The sequence below is a fragment of the Kogia breviceps genome, chromosome 2, assembly GCF_026419965.1.
Source record: "Kogia breviceps isolate mKogBre1 chromosome 2, mKogBre1 haplotype 1, whole genome shotgun sequence".
NCBI classification, from domain to species: domain Eukaryota; kingdom Metazoa; phylum Chordata; class Mammalia; order Artiodactyla; family Physeteridae; genus Kogia; species Kogia breviceps.
Window position 1 is genome coordinate 63,461,076 of NC_081311.1, and position 12,830 is coordinate 63,473,905.

Genomic DNA, 12,830 nt, shown 5'->3' on the forward strand with positions numbered 1-12,830 from the left:
TTACTTTTATCTCTCTGCCTTTGCTCCAGCTGAGTAAGCAAACAAATCCAAGAAATATGTTCTGGAATGGGAGGGAAAAGAACCAAAACAACAGCTACACTTTAAACTGAACTTCCTGGCAGGCACAGGCCATCACTTCTTCTGTGAGCTGCTCTGCAAGGACTCTGTCTCCCAGTTTAGCAGGGAAGAAACCCAGCAATTTAAAGCTTCAGCAAATCCTGATTAAACTTTTTATTCTTGGCTCCTGGTCAGCGAAGACATTTTTGCCACTAGCACACATCATTTCCATCTTAATATTACCACCTACCCATCTCTGCTTGGAGATTTATTTTAAAGAAAATCTGGTTAGTAGAAGGTAGTAAGTACTAAAAGTTCATCAAAGTAGTATTCTTTTACTATATTTTTTAAGTGAACATCTGGGTCTACATTTGTGTTTGCATATTGTCTCAGCTATTAGATAGTTGGGTTTTGTTTGTTTAAAATAGCATCATTATCCATTTTAAAGATTAAATTTGGGCTTCCTTGGTGGCACAGTGGTTAAGAATCCGCCTGCCGGTGCGGGGGACACGGGTTCAAGCCCTGGTCCAGGAAGATCCCACATACCGCGGAGCAACTGGCTCCTGCGCCACAACTACTGAGCCTGCACTCTAGAGCCCGTGAGCCACAACTACTGAGCCTGCGTGCCACAACTGCCGAAGTCCGTGCACCTAGAGCCCGTGCTCTGCAACAAGAGAAGCCACAGCAATGAGAAGCCCGTGCACTGCAACAAAGAGTAGCCCTCGCTTGCCGCAACTAGAGAAAGCCCATGCGCAGCAACGAAGACCCAACGCAGCCAAAAATAAATAAATAAAATAAATAAAATAATTTTTTAAAAAAGATTAAATTTAGTTCCGCAGGAGCTAAAGGAGCCCAGCCCAGCGTTTAGTTAAGATTATTGTGTGTAGTTAAGATTCTTAGACGTGGGGCTTCCCTGGTGGTGCAGTGGTTGAGAGTCCACTTGCCGATGCAGGGGACGCGGGTTCATGCCCTGGTCCGGGAGGATCCCACATGCCGCGGAGCTGCTAGACCCGTGAGCCATGGCCGCTGGGCCTGCGCGTCTGGAGCCTGTGCTCCGCAACGGGAGAGACCACAACAGTGAGAGGCCCGCGTACCGCCAAAAAAAAAAAAAGATTCTTAGACGTGAATTAAAAAAAATTCTTTTAAATGAGAATAAATAGCTGAAGATTCATATTTTTGCAGAAAGATAGTGGGATGTTATTTATTATTATTTTTTTTTGTGGTATGCGGGCCTCTCACTGCTGTGGCCTCTCCCGTTGCGGAGCACAGGCTCCGGACGCGCAGGCCTAGCGGCCATGGCTCACGGGCTTAGTTGCTCCGCGGCATGTGGGATCTTCCCGGACCAGGGCACGAACCCGTGACCCCTGCATCGGCAGGCGGATTCTCAACCACTGCGCCACCAGGGAAGCCCGGGATGTTATCTTTTAATGCCAACATGATCCACTTTGTCATTAGCATATACAGGAATGATATACTGTATCTTATTTATTTTTTTTTTTTAGACTTGGGAAGACCCAAGACACAATGATGAACACACCGGCTGCTGTGGTGACAATGACCCAATTGATGTGTGTGAAATTGGAAGCAAGGTAACGGAATCTGAAATATTTTTCTGTAGAGTTGAGACGATATCAATGAAATATACAAACTTCATACTTTTTAAAATACTGTAAATAAAATATATGAATATTAGTGAAGTTATGATGGGTCTCTTTGGGTGACAAAAGCTTCCATTCTATTCTAAGCATTTCTACATTATAATTTGTACATTTAAACCTAGCCTAGAAAAAAATGTGTATTGTATGCATGTGTGTAGAAGAACTGGACATGTTCTGCATTGCTTTAGAAGGCAGATGAGTAGTCAATAGATAAAGGCTACCAGAAGGCAACAATGCAAACCTTGCCTAAGGATTTGGAGTGACCAGTGAATTGGCCCAAACCAGGTAACCTCATGAGTTGGAGATTTAAGGTAGGGATTCCTCTCTCAAGTAGGGTTGCTCTAAGATTCTGACTATAGTTGTTTTCTTTATGATCTTTCCCAGGCTCAAGAAAATATTAAGTGACTGAAAAGAAAGTTGTCATTCAGTTGCTTAACTCATCAAGTTCAGGCATATTGTATGACTTGCCTAACTCAGTGACTTCTATAAAATAAAAGGTAAAGAAAGTACATTAAAATAGGTATTTGAAATAAATTATGGAGGACTTATTCTTCAGCACAATCGATGACAGTTTAAAAACATTAATTACCCTCAACTCTGATGGGACTAATGGACACTTGTTTAGCTTTTTTTTTCACATCTTTATTGGAGTATAATTGCTTTACATTGTTGTGTTAGTTTCTGCTGTATAACAAAGTGAATCAGCTATATGTATACTTATATCCCCATATCCCCTCCCTCCCTCCCTCCCTATCCCACCCCTCTAGGTGGTCACAAAGCACCAAGCTGATCTCCCTGTTCTATGCAGCTGGTTCCCACTAGCTATCTGTTTTACATTCGGTAGTGTATATATGTCAATGCCACTCTCTCACTTTGTCCCAGCTTACCCTTACCCTTCCCCGTGTCCTCAAGTCCATTCTCTACGTCTGCATCTTTATTCCTGTCCTGCCCCTAGGTTCTTCATAACCATTTGTTTTTTTTTTAGATTCCATATATATGTGTTAGCATACGGTATTTGTTTTTCTCTTTCTAACTTACTTCACTCTGTATGACAATCTCTAGGTCCATCCACCTCACTACAAATAACTCAATTTTGTTTCGTTTTATGGCTGAGTAATATTCCATTGTATATATGTGCCACATCTTCTTTATCCATTCATCTGTCAATGGACACTTACGTTGGTTCCATGTCCTGGCTATTGTAAATAGTGCTGCAGTGAACATTGTGGTACATGACTCTTTTTGAATTATGATCTTCTCAGGATATATGCCCAGTAGTGGGATTGCTGGGTCATATGGTAGTTCTATTTTTAGTTTTTTAAGGAACCTACATACTGTTCTCTGTAGTGGCTGTATCAATTTACCTTCCCAGCAACAGTGCAAGAGGGTTCCCTTTTCTCCACACCGTTTCCAGCATTTATTGTTTGTAGAGTTTTTTATGGTGGCCATTCTGAGCAGTGTGGCATGATACCTCATCTTAGTTTTGATTTGCATTTCTCTAATGATTAGTGACGTTGAGCATCCTTTCATGTGTTTGTTGGCAATCTGCATGTCTTTGGAGAAATGTCTATTTAGGTCTTCTGCCCATTTTTGGATTGGGTTGTTTGTTTTTTTGATATTGAGCTGCATGAGATGCTTGTATATTTTGGAGGTTAATCCTTTGTCAGCTGCTTCATTTGCAAATACTTTCTCCCACTCTGAGGGTTGTCTTTTCATCTTGTTTATGGTTTCCTTTGCTGTGCAAAAGCTTTTAAGTTTCATTAGGTCCCATTTATTTTTGTTTTTATTTCCATTTCTCTAGGAGGTGGGTCAAAAAGGATCTTGCTGTGATTTATGTCATAGAGTGTTCTGCCTGTGTTTTTGTCTAAGAGTTTTATAGTATCTGGCCTTACATTTAGGTCTTTAATCCATTTTGAGTTTATTTTTGTGTATGGTGTTAGGGCATGTTCTAATTTCATTCTTTTACATGTAGCTGCCCAGTTTTCCCAGCACCACTTATTGAAGAGGCTGTCTTTTCTCTATTGTGTATTCTTGCCTCCTTTATCAAAGATAAGGTGACCATATGTGCATGGGTTTTTCTCAGGGCTTTCTCTCCTGTTCCATTGATCTATATTTCTGTTTTTGTGCCAGTACCATACTGTCTTGATTACTGTAGCCTTGTAGTATAGTCTGAAGTCAGGGAGCCTGATTCCCCCAGCTCCATTTTTCGTTCTCAAGATTGCTTTGGCTATTCAGGGTCTTTTGTGTTTCCATATGAATTGTGAAATTTTTTGTTCTAGTTCTGTGAAAAATGCCAGTGGTAGTTTGATAGGGATTGCATTGAATCTGTAGATTGCTTTGGGTAGTATAGTCATTTTCACAATGTTGATTCTTCCAATCCAAGAACATGGTCTATCTCTCCATCTGTTTGTATCATCTTTCATTTCTTTCATCAGTGTCTTATAGTTTTCTGCATACAGGTCGTTTGTCTCCTTAGGTAGGTTTATTCCTAGGTATTTTATCCTTTTTGTTGCAATGGTAAATGGGAGTGTTTCCTTAATTTCACTCTCAGATTTTTCATCATTAGTGTACAGGAATGCCAGAGATTTCTGTGCATTAATTTTGTATCCTGCTATTTTACCAAATACATTGATTAGCTCTAGTAGTTTTCTGGTAGCATCTTTAGGATTCTCTATGTATAGTATCATGTCATCTGCAAGCAGTGACAGCTTTACTTCTTCTTTTCTGATTTGGATTCCTTTTATTTCTTTTTCTTCTCTGATTGCTGTGGCTAAAACTTCCAAAACTATGTTGAATAATAGTGGTGAGAATGGACATCCTTGATCTTCCTGATCTTAGTGGAAATGGTTTCAGTTTTTCACCATTGAGAACGATGTTGGCTGTGGGTTTGTCATATATGGCCTTTATTATGTTGAGGTAAGTTCCCTCTATGCCTACTTTCTGGAGGGTTTTTATCATAAATGGGTGTTGAATTTTGTCAAAAGGTTTTTCTGCATCTATTGAGATTATCATATGGTTTTTATCCTTCAGTTTGTTAATATGGTGTATCACGTTGACTGATTTGCGTATATTGAAGCATCCTTGCATTCCTGGGATAAACCCTACTTGATCATGGTGTATGATCCTTTTAATGTGCTGCTGGATTCTTTTTGCTAGTATTTTGTTGAGGATTTTTGCATCTATATTCATCAGTGATACTGGCCTGTAGTTTTCTATTTTTGTAACATCTTTGTCTGGTTTTGGTATCAGAGTGATGGTGGCCTCATAGAATGAGTTTGGGAGTATTCCATCCTCTGCTGTATTTTGGAAGAGTTTGAGAAGTATAGGTGTTAGCTCTTCTCTAGATGTTTGATAGAATTCGCCTGTGAAGCCATCTGGTCCTGGGCTTTTGTTTGTTGAAAGATTTTTAATCACAGTTTCAATTTCAGTGCTTGTGATTGGTCTGTTAGTATTTTCTTTTTCTTCCTAGTTCAGTCTTGGAAGGTTGTGCTTTTCTAAGAATGTGTCCATTTCTTCCAGGTTGTCCATTTTATTGGTATATAGTTGCTTATAGTAATCTCTCATGATCCTTTGTATTTCTGCAGTGTCAGTTGTTACTTCTCCTTTTTCATTTCTAATTCTGTTGATTTGAGTCTTCTCCCTTTTTTTCTTGATGAGTCTGGCTAATGGTTTTTCAATTTTGTTTATCTTCTCAAAGAACTAGCTTTTAGTTTTATTGATCTTTGCTATCATTTCCTTCATTTCTTTTTCATTTATTTCTGATCTGATCTTTAGGATTTCTTTCCTTCTACTAACTTTGGGTTTTTTTTTGTTCTTCTTTCTCTAATTGCTTTAGGTGTAAGGTTAGGTTGTTTATTTGAGATTTTTCTTGTTTCTTGAGGTAGGATTGTATTGCTCTAAACTTTCCTCTTAGAACTGCTTTTGCTGCATCACATAGGTTTTGGGTCATCATGTTTTCATTGTCATTTGTTTCTAGGTGTTTTTTTATTTCCTCTTTGATTTCTTCAGTGATTTCTTGGTTATTTAGTAGCATATTGTTTACCCTCCATGTGTTTGTATTTTTTACAGTTTTTTTCCTGTAACTGATATCTAGTCTCATAGCATTGTGGTCGGAAAAGGTACTTGATACATTTTCAATTTTCTTAAATTTAAAGGCTTCATTTGTAACACAAGATATGATCTGTCCTGGAGAATCTTCCATGAACACTTGAGAAGAAAGTGTATTCTGTTGTTTTTGGATGGAATGTCCTATAAATATCAGTTAAGTCCATCTTGTTTAATGTATCATTAAAAGTTTGTGTTTCCTTATTTATTTTCATTTTGGTTGATCTGTCCATTGGTGAAAGTGGGGTGTTAAAGTCCCCTACTATTATTGTGTTACTGTCGATTTCCCCTTTTATGGCTGTTAGCATTTGCCTTATGTATTGAGGTGCTTCTATGTTGGGTGCATAAATATTTACAATTGTTATATATTCTTGGTGTGATCCCTTGATCATTATGTAGTATCCTTCTTCGTGTCTTGTAATAGTCTTTATTTTAAAGTCTGTTTTGTCTGATATGAGAATTGCTACTCCAGCTTTCTTCTGATTTCCATTTGCATGGAATATCTTTTTCCATCCCCTCACTTTCAGTCTGTGTGTGTCCCTAGGTCTGAAATGGGTCTCTTGCAGACAGCATATATACAGGTCTTGTTTTTGTATCCATTCAGCCAGTCTATGTCTTTTGGTTGGAGCATTTAATCCATTTACATTTAAGGTAATTATCCATATGTATGTTCCTATTTCCATTTTCTTAATTCTTTTGGGTTTGTTATTGTAGGTCTTTTCCATCTCTTGTGTTTCCTGCCTTGAGAAGTTCCTTTAGCATTTGTTCTAAAGCTGGTTTGGTAGTGCTGAATTCTCTTAGCTTTTGCTTGTCTGTAAAGGTTTTAATTTCTCCGTCGAATCTGGTTGAGATCCTTGATGGTTAGAGTAATCTTGATTGTAGGTTTTTCCCTTTCATCACTTTAAATGTGTCCTGCCACTCCCTTCTGGCTTGCAGAGTTTCTGCTGAAAGATCAGCTGTTAACCTTATGGGAATTTCTTTGTATGTTATTTGTTGCTTTTCCCTTGCTGCTTTTTAAAAAATAAATTTATTTATTTTGGGCTGCGTTGGGCCTTTGTTGCTGTGTGCGGGCTTTCTCTAGTTGCTGTGAGCGGGGGCTACTCTGTTGCGGTGCGCGGGCTTCTCATTGTGGTGGCTTCTGTTGTTGTGGAGCGTGGGCTGTAGGCGCGCGGACTTCAGTAGCTTGGCTCGAAGGCTGTAGAGCACAGGCTCAGTAGTTCTGGTGCATGGGCTTAGTTGCTCTGCAGCATGTGAGATCCTCCCAGACCAGGGCTCGAACCTGTGTCTCCTGCATTGGCAGGTGGATTCTTAACCACTACACCACCAGAGAAGCCCTCCCTTGCTGCTTTTAATATTTTTTCTTTGTTTTTAATTTTTGATAGTTTGATTAATATGTGTCTTGGTGTGTTTCTCCTTGGATTTATCCTGTATGGGACTCTCTGTGCTTCCTGGACTTTATTGACTATCTCCTTTCCCATACTAGGGAAATTTTCAACTATAATCTCTTCTCAGTCCCTTTCTTTTTCTCTTCTTCTTCTGGGACCCCTATAATTCAAATGTTGGTGCATTTAATGTTGTCCCAGAGGTCTCTGAAACTGTCCTCAATTATTTTCATTCTTTTTTTCTTTATTCTGCTCTGTGGTAGTTATTTCCACTATTTTATCTTCCACTTCACTTATTCGTTCTTCTGCCTCCGTTATTCTGCTATTGACTCCTTCTAGAGAATTTTAAATTTCATTTATTGTGTTGTTTGTTATTGTTTGTTTGCTCTTTAGTTCTTCTAGGTTCTTGTTAAACATTTCTTGTATTTTCTCCATTCTATTTCCAAGATTTTGGATCATCTTTACTATCATTACTCTGAATTCTTTTTAAGGTAGACTGCCTATTTCCTCTTTATTTGTTGGTCTGGTGGGTTTTTACCTTGCTCCTTCATCTGCTGCATATTTCTCTGTCTTCTCATTTTGCTTAACTTATGGTGTTTGGGGTCTCCTTTTCACAGGCTGCAGGTTCATAGTTCCCATTATTTTTGGTGTCTGTGCCCAGTGGGTAAGGTTGGTTCAGTGGCTTGTGTAGGCTTCCTGGTTGGGGGGACTGGTGCCTGTGTTCTGGTGGATGAGGCTGGATCTTGTCTTTCTGGTGGGCAGGAATGCATCTGGTGGTGTGTTTTGGGATGTCTGTGAACTTAGTATGATTTTAGACAGCCTCTCTGCTAATGGGTGGGGTTGTGTTCCTGTCTTGCTGGTTGTTTGTCATGGTGTGTTCAGCACTGGAGCTTGTGGTCATTGAGTGGAGCTGGGTCTTAGCTTTCAGACAGAGATCTCTGGGAGAGCTCTCGTTGATTGATATTACGTGGGGCCAGGAGGTCTCTGGTGGTCCAATGTCCTGAACTCGGCTCTCCCACCTCAGAGGCTCAGGCCTGACACCTGGCTGGAGCACCAAGACCCTTTTGGGAAGTCTGAGGTCTTCTGCCAGCATTCAGTCGGTGTTCTGTAGGAGTTGTTCCACATGTAGATGTATTTTTGATGTATTTGTGGAGTGGAAGGTGGATCTCCACATCTTACTCCTCCTCCATCTTGAAGGTCCCTCCTAGCTTTTTAAAAATTGCTTAAAGGAACAATCTTAAGTTTGCAGAAATTTGGCATCTTCCTCATTTCCTATTATCCACCAAGTAAAACTTTTCTTCCAAAGTTTCATTCTGTAGTATTGACCTGGCTGTGGATTTTGACTTTCAGGTATGTACAAGAGGGGAAATAATCAGGGTGAAAGTTCTGGGCATACTGGCTATGATCGATGAAGGGGAAACCGACTGGAAAGTCATTGCCATTAATGTGGATGATCCTGATGCAGCCAATTATAATGGTAAGAAATATTTGTAGGGTCTGAAGTCTTTATACCTAAATCTTACCCAGCACCAAACTTAACCTGTAATGACAGTTGTTAAGCCCATGCCTTCAAACTGTTAAAGAATGGAGGAGCAAAACATTTGACAAAGCATTGTTATTTCTACTACTGAACTTCTGTGGTTAACTAAGTAAACTTTCTCCTTCATTCCAGGAAAGAAAATTTCTGGTAGTTTGTATTTCCTGTTTTCTTCTTTCCTTCTCCACATGCTAACACTTAGTTGCTCTATTTATTTATTTTTAAAAATTTGAAAACTGAGATATAATCCATATGCCATAAAAGTCACCATTTTAAAGTGTGCAGTTCTATGGTTTTTGATATATACACTAGTCTGTTAACCATCACCACTATCTAATTCCAGAACATTTTCACCACTCTGACAGGAAGCCCCATATCCATTAGCAGTCACCCCCTATCCCTGCATCGCTCAGTCCCTGACAACTACCAGTCTATTGTCTGTCTTTATGGATTTGCCTATTCTGAAAATTTCACATAAATGGGGTCACATGATATCCGGCTTCTTTCAGTTAGCATACTGGTTTCAAGGTTCATCCACATTGTAACGTGTATCAGTACTTCATTCCCTTATTTTTGGTGGTAAAATTAAGATAACATAAAATTCACCATTTGAACTATTTTAAAGTGTACAAATTCAGTGGCATTTAGTACATTCACAGTGTTGTGCAACTCACCACTTATCTCATTCTAGAACATTTACATCACCCCAAAGAGAAACTCTGTACCTTTAAGTAGTCATTCCCTGTTCCCTCCTCCTCCCAGGACCCCACAACCACTAATCTGCTTTCTGTGTCTATGAATTTGCCTATTCTGGATATTTCATATACCTGAGATTGTAAAATATGTGGCCTTTTTGTGTCAGGTTTCTTTTACTTAGCATAAGGTTTTCTAGGTTCATCCATGTTGTAGCATGTATTTGTACTCATTTTTTTAATGGCTAAGTTATAGTCTATTATATAGATATATATCACATTTTGTTTATCCATTCATCTGTTGATGGACATTTGGGTTGTTTTTGGCTATTAGGAATAATGCAGCTGCTATGAACATTCTGGTACAAGTTTTTGTGTGGACGTGTGTTTTTAATCCTCTTAGGTGTATATACCTAGGAGTGGAGTTCCTGAGTCATACGGTAACTCTTATGTTTAGCCTCTTGAGGAACTGCCAAACTTTCTTCCAAAGCGGCTTCACCATCTTACAGTCCTGCCAGCAGTGCATAAGGTTCTGATTTTTCTACTTCTTTGCCAGCACTAGTTGTTATTTATCTTTTTAAATTATAACCCTTCTAGTGGGGTGTGTCTTTTTATTTTTGAGATATAAGAGTACTTATATGTTTTGGATACTAAACCTTTATCACATATATGATTTGTCTGTATTTTCTTCCATTTTGTGGATTTGTCCTTTCATTTTCTTAATGGAATCCTTTGAAGCACTCAAGTTTTTCGTTTTGATGCAGTCTATTTTTTTATTGCTTGTGCTTTTGGTATCATTAAGAAACCATTGCCTAATCCAGGGTCACAAAGATTTAGTTATGTTTCCTTCTAAGAATTTTATAAATATAGCTCTTATTTCTTTCTGCTGTTTTACAGAGTATGATCTCATATATATTTAAATATATGCAAATTTATATGTAAACTCATTTAAAAAGGACTCAACACCAACCTTTAATAGTACAATGGGAAGAAAGATGAAAAGAGTCTGACTTTTTGTTTCAGATACTTCTGTATTGACTAAATTTTGTACAATGAGAATGCATTCCTACATTTAGCTCTGATTCTAAATGTAGGAATGTGTGTCCATTTTCAGATGTGCTAATTACACGAGTGCACATGCTAAATAGCGTGCTTTGGCTACAGTTAATGAAGCCACGCCATCATTACATCAGCACAATTTTCTGGGTGTCATTTCCCTGCAGTAGAGGTTATTAGGACCCTAAAATTTTCTCTGGGGGGCTGGCCCCATGATGCAAGCACTATGCAGCTTTCCTTAAATGTCAACCTAAGGCAATGTCCATCATCAGTTATAACTGGAAGAGTATTAGGTAGAACTAACTAAGAGTAGAACTCTTGACAAGCCACAACTTTGGGAGGGATACACACAGAGCCATGGAAGAGAATGGCCCACCCAGTAAAGCAACCAAGTTGGCCATGTTGATCCCCTTTGTTATTGTGGGCCCACGACGGCCAGTAACCCTTCTGCCTCAGTTGTGGGCATCAGGAAATTGAGCATTTTATGCTCATGGTTGCGGGCTGGTTGGAGGCTGAACCCAGGGAACAACACAGAATTGGTGCTGTCTTTGGTAGGATCTTTTTTTTTTTTTTAAATTTATTTTATTCTGAAATTCAGTGACTTTTGGATGGGCTATTTTGTGTGTGTGTGTGTGTGCTAGGCGGGCCTCTCACTGTTGTGGCCTCTCCCGTTGCGGAGCACAGGCTCCGGACGCACCGGCTCAGCGGCCATGGCTCACGGGCCCAGCCGCTCCGCAGCATGTGGGATCTTCCCGGGCCGGGGCACGAACCCGTGTCCCCTGCATTGGCAGGCGGATTCTCAACCACTGCGCCACCAGGGAAGCCCTGGATGGGCTATTTTTATATTTTAATCCTAGGGTTTTTTTTTTTTTTTTTTTTGCCATGTGGTTTGTGGGATCTTAGTTCCCTGACCAGGAGGTGAACCTGGGCCCTTGGCAATGAAAGCACGGAGTCCTAACCACTGGACTGCCAGGGAAGTCCTTGTCTTTGGTAGCATCTTGATGTGGCATCAGGAGGCAGTTCAGGGAGCTCTGCAGACCGCTGGCTTTGTCTGTACGTGTATAATGTACAACTGGAGGAACAAAAATTGACTGAGTTCTTTTTTCCTACTTTTTTCCTCTGGGTCTGGTGTTCATGGTTCCCTAGTCAGGATCCAGCATACCTTTCAATACCTGGTTCACAGTCAGTGAGTTAATCAACTGTTATATTTTTCCTTGCTGCAATGTAATACAAAAATATGTTTGATCTTTGTCTCCAGTTCCTGGCAAGGAACTCCTAAAACACTTGGACTTTCCTGAGTGACGAGTGTCTTTTTTATTCCTAATGAGCCCCTTTCATCACCCCTGAGTTTATGCTAATAAGGTGACTTATGGTGGGGCCCCTAGCTAGCCTCAGACCAGTTCAGCCAACAGAAAAACTGAATGATTAGAGGGTGGGAACCTCCAGCCCCAACCACTGACCTCTGGGATCCGGAGGGGAGGCTCCATAAAAAGTCTGGAGTCACGAGATGTAGAGCACTTGTAAGTTGGTGAACACACTGAATTGCTGCGAGGGTGGCACGCCTCCCCACCAGAGGGCATGGAAACTATGCACCCCGCATACCGTGCCCTATGCATCTCCTCCATTGGACTGTTCCTGAGTTGTATCCTTTATACTAAACCAGTAAACATAGCACAGTGTTTTCTTGAGTTTTTGTGAGTCTTTCTAGCAAATTATCAAACCTGAGGAGAAAGTTGTAGGGAACTCTGATTTATAGCTGTTGGTCAGAAGTATGGGTGACCTGGGACTTGAGACCAGCGTCTGAAGTGGAATCAGTCTTGTGGGACTGAACCCTCTGACTGTGGGACCTGATGTAACTCCAGTTAGATAGTGTCATTATTGAATTGAATTGTCGGACACCCAGTTGGTATTCCTAAGGAATAGAACTGGATGGGAAATTTGTTGGAAGATACCCTACACTTGTATTTTGGATTTCTGGATTTTCAAACTATTTCTGTATCAGGTGATGTTTTATATGAATTCTAAGTTCCTTGAAATTTATCTGTGTTTAAACATTTCCCAGTTCACTTTGTAACCTTTCCATACTTTTAGTGGTACCCCGATAATAAAATGCATGGTATTCTTTAACTATGTAGATTATAAACTGGGCTTAAGCAAAGTTATTTTATAGAAATATAAATAAGCTGTTGTTGGATGTATTCCTCCTTCCAATTACAATTTTCCTGATGGATTTTTTTTTTTTTTTGCACATGTATCTAATATTTGCATGGAGAAGCAGTTCAGTCATTTAAACTTGAGTTTGATGACATTGAGGCTAGGCACTGTTAATGGCTATACAGAAACT

The 12,830-nt window shown here is 39.7% G+C and overlaps 1 protein-coding gene across 1 annotated transcript in view; it reads left to right on the forward strand.

Annotated features, from left to right (window-relative positions):
• Positions 1-12,830, forward strand: part of PPA1 (inorganic pyrophosphatase 1) — a 37,513-nt gene that overhangs the window by 15,904 nt on the left and 8,779 nt on the right. Inside the window, exons 5-6 of the mRNA XM_059053273.2 lie at positions 1,560-1,646; positions 8,552-8,678. Coding sequence (XP_058909256.1) covers positions 1,560-1,646; positions 8,552-8,678 — 214 coding nt within the window. The remainder of the gene's footprint in view (positions 1-1,559; positions 1,647-8,551; positions 8,679-12,830) is intronic.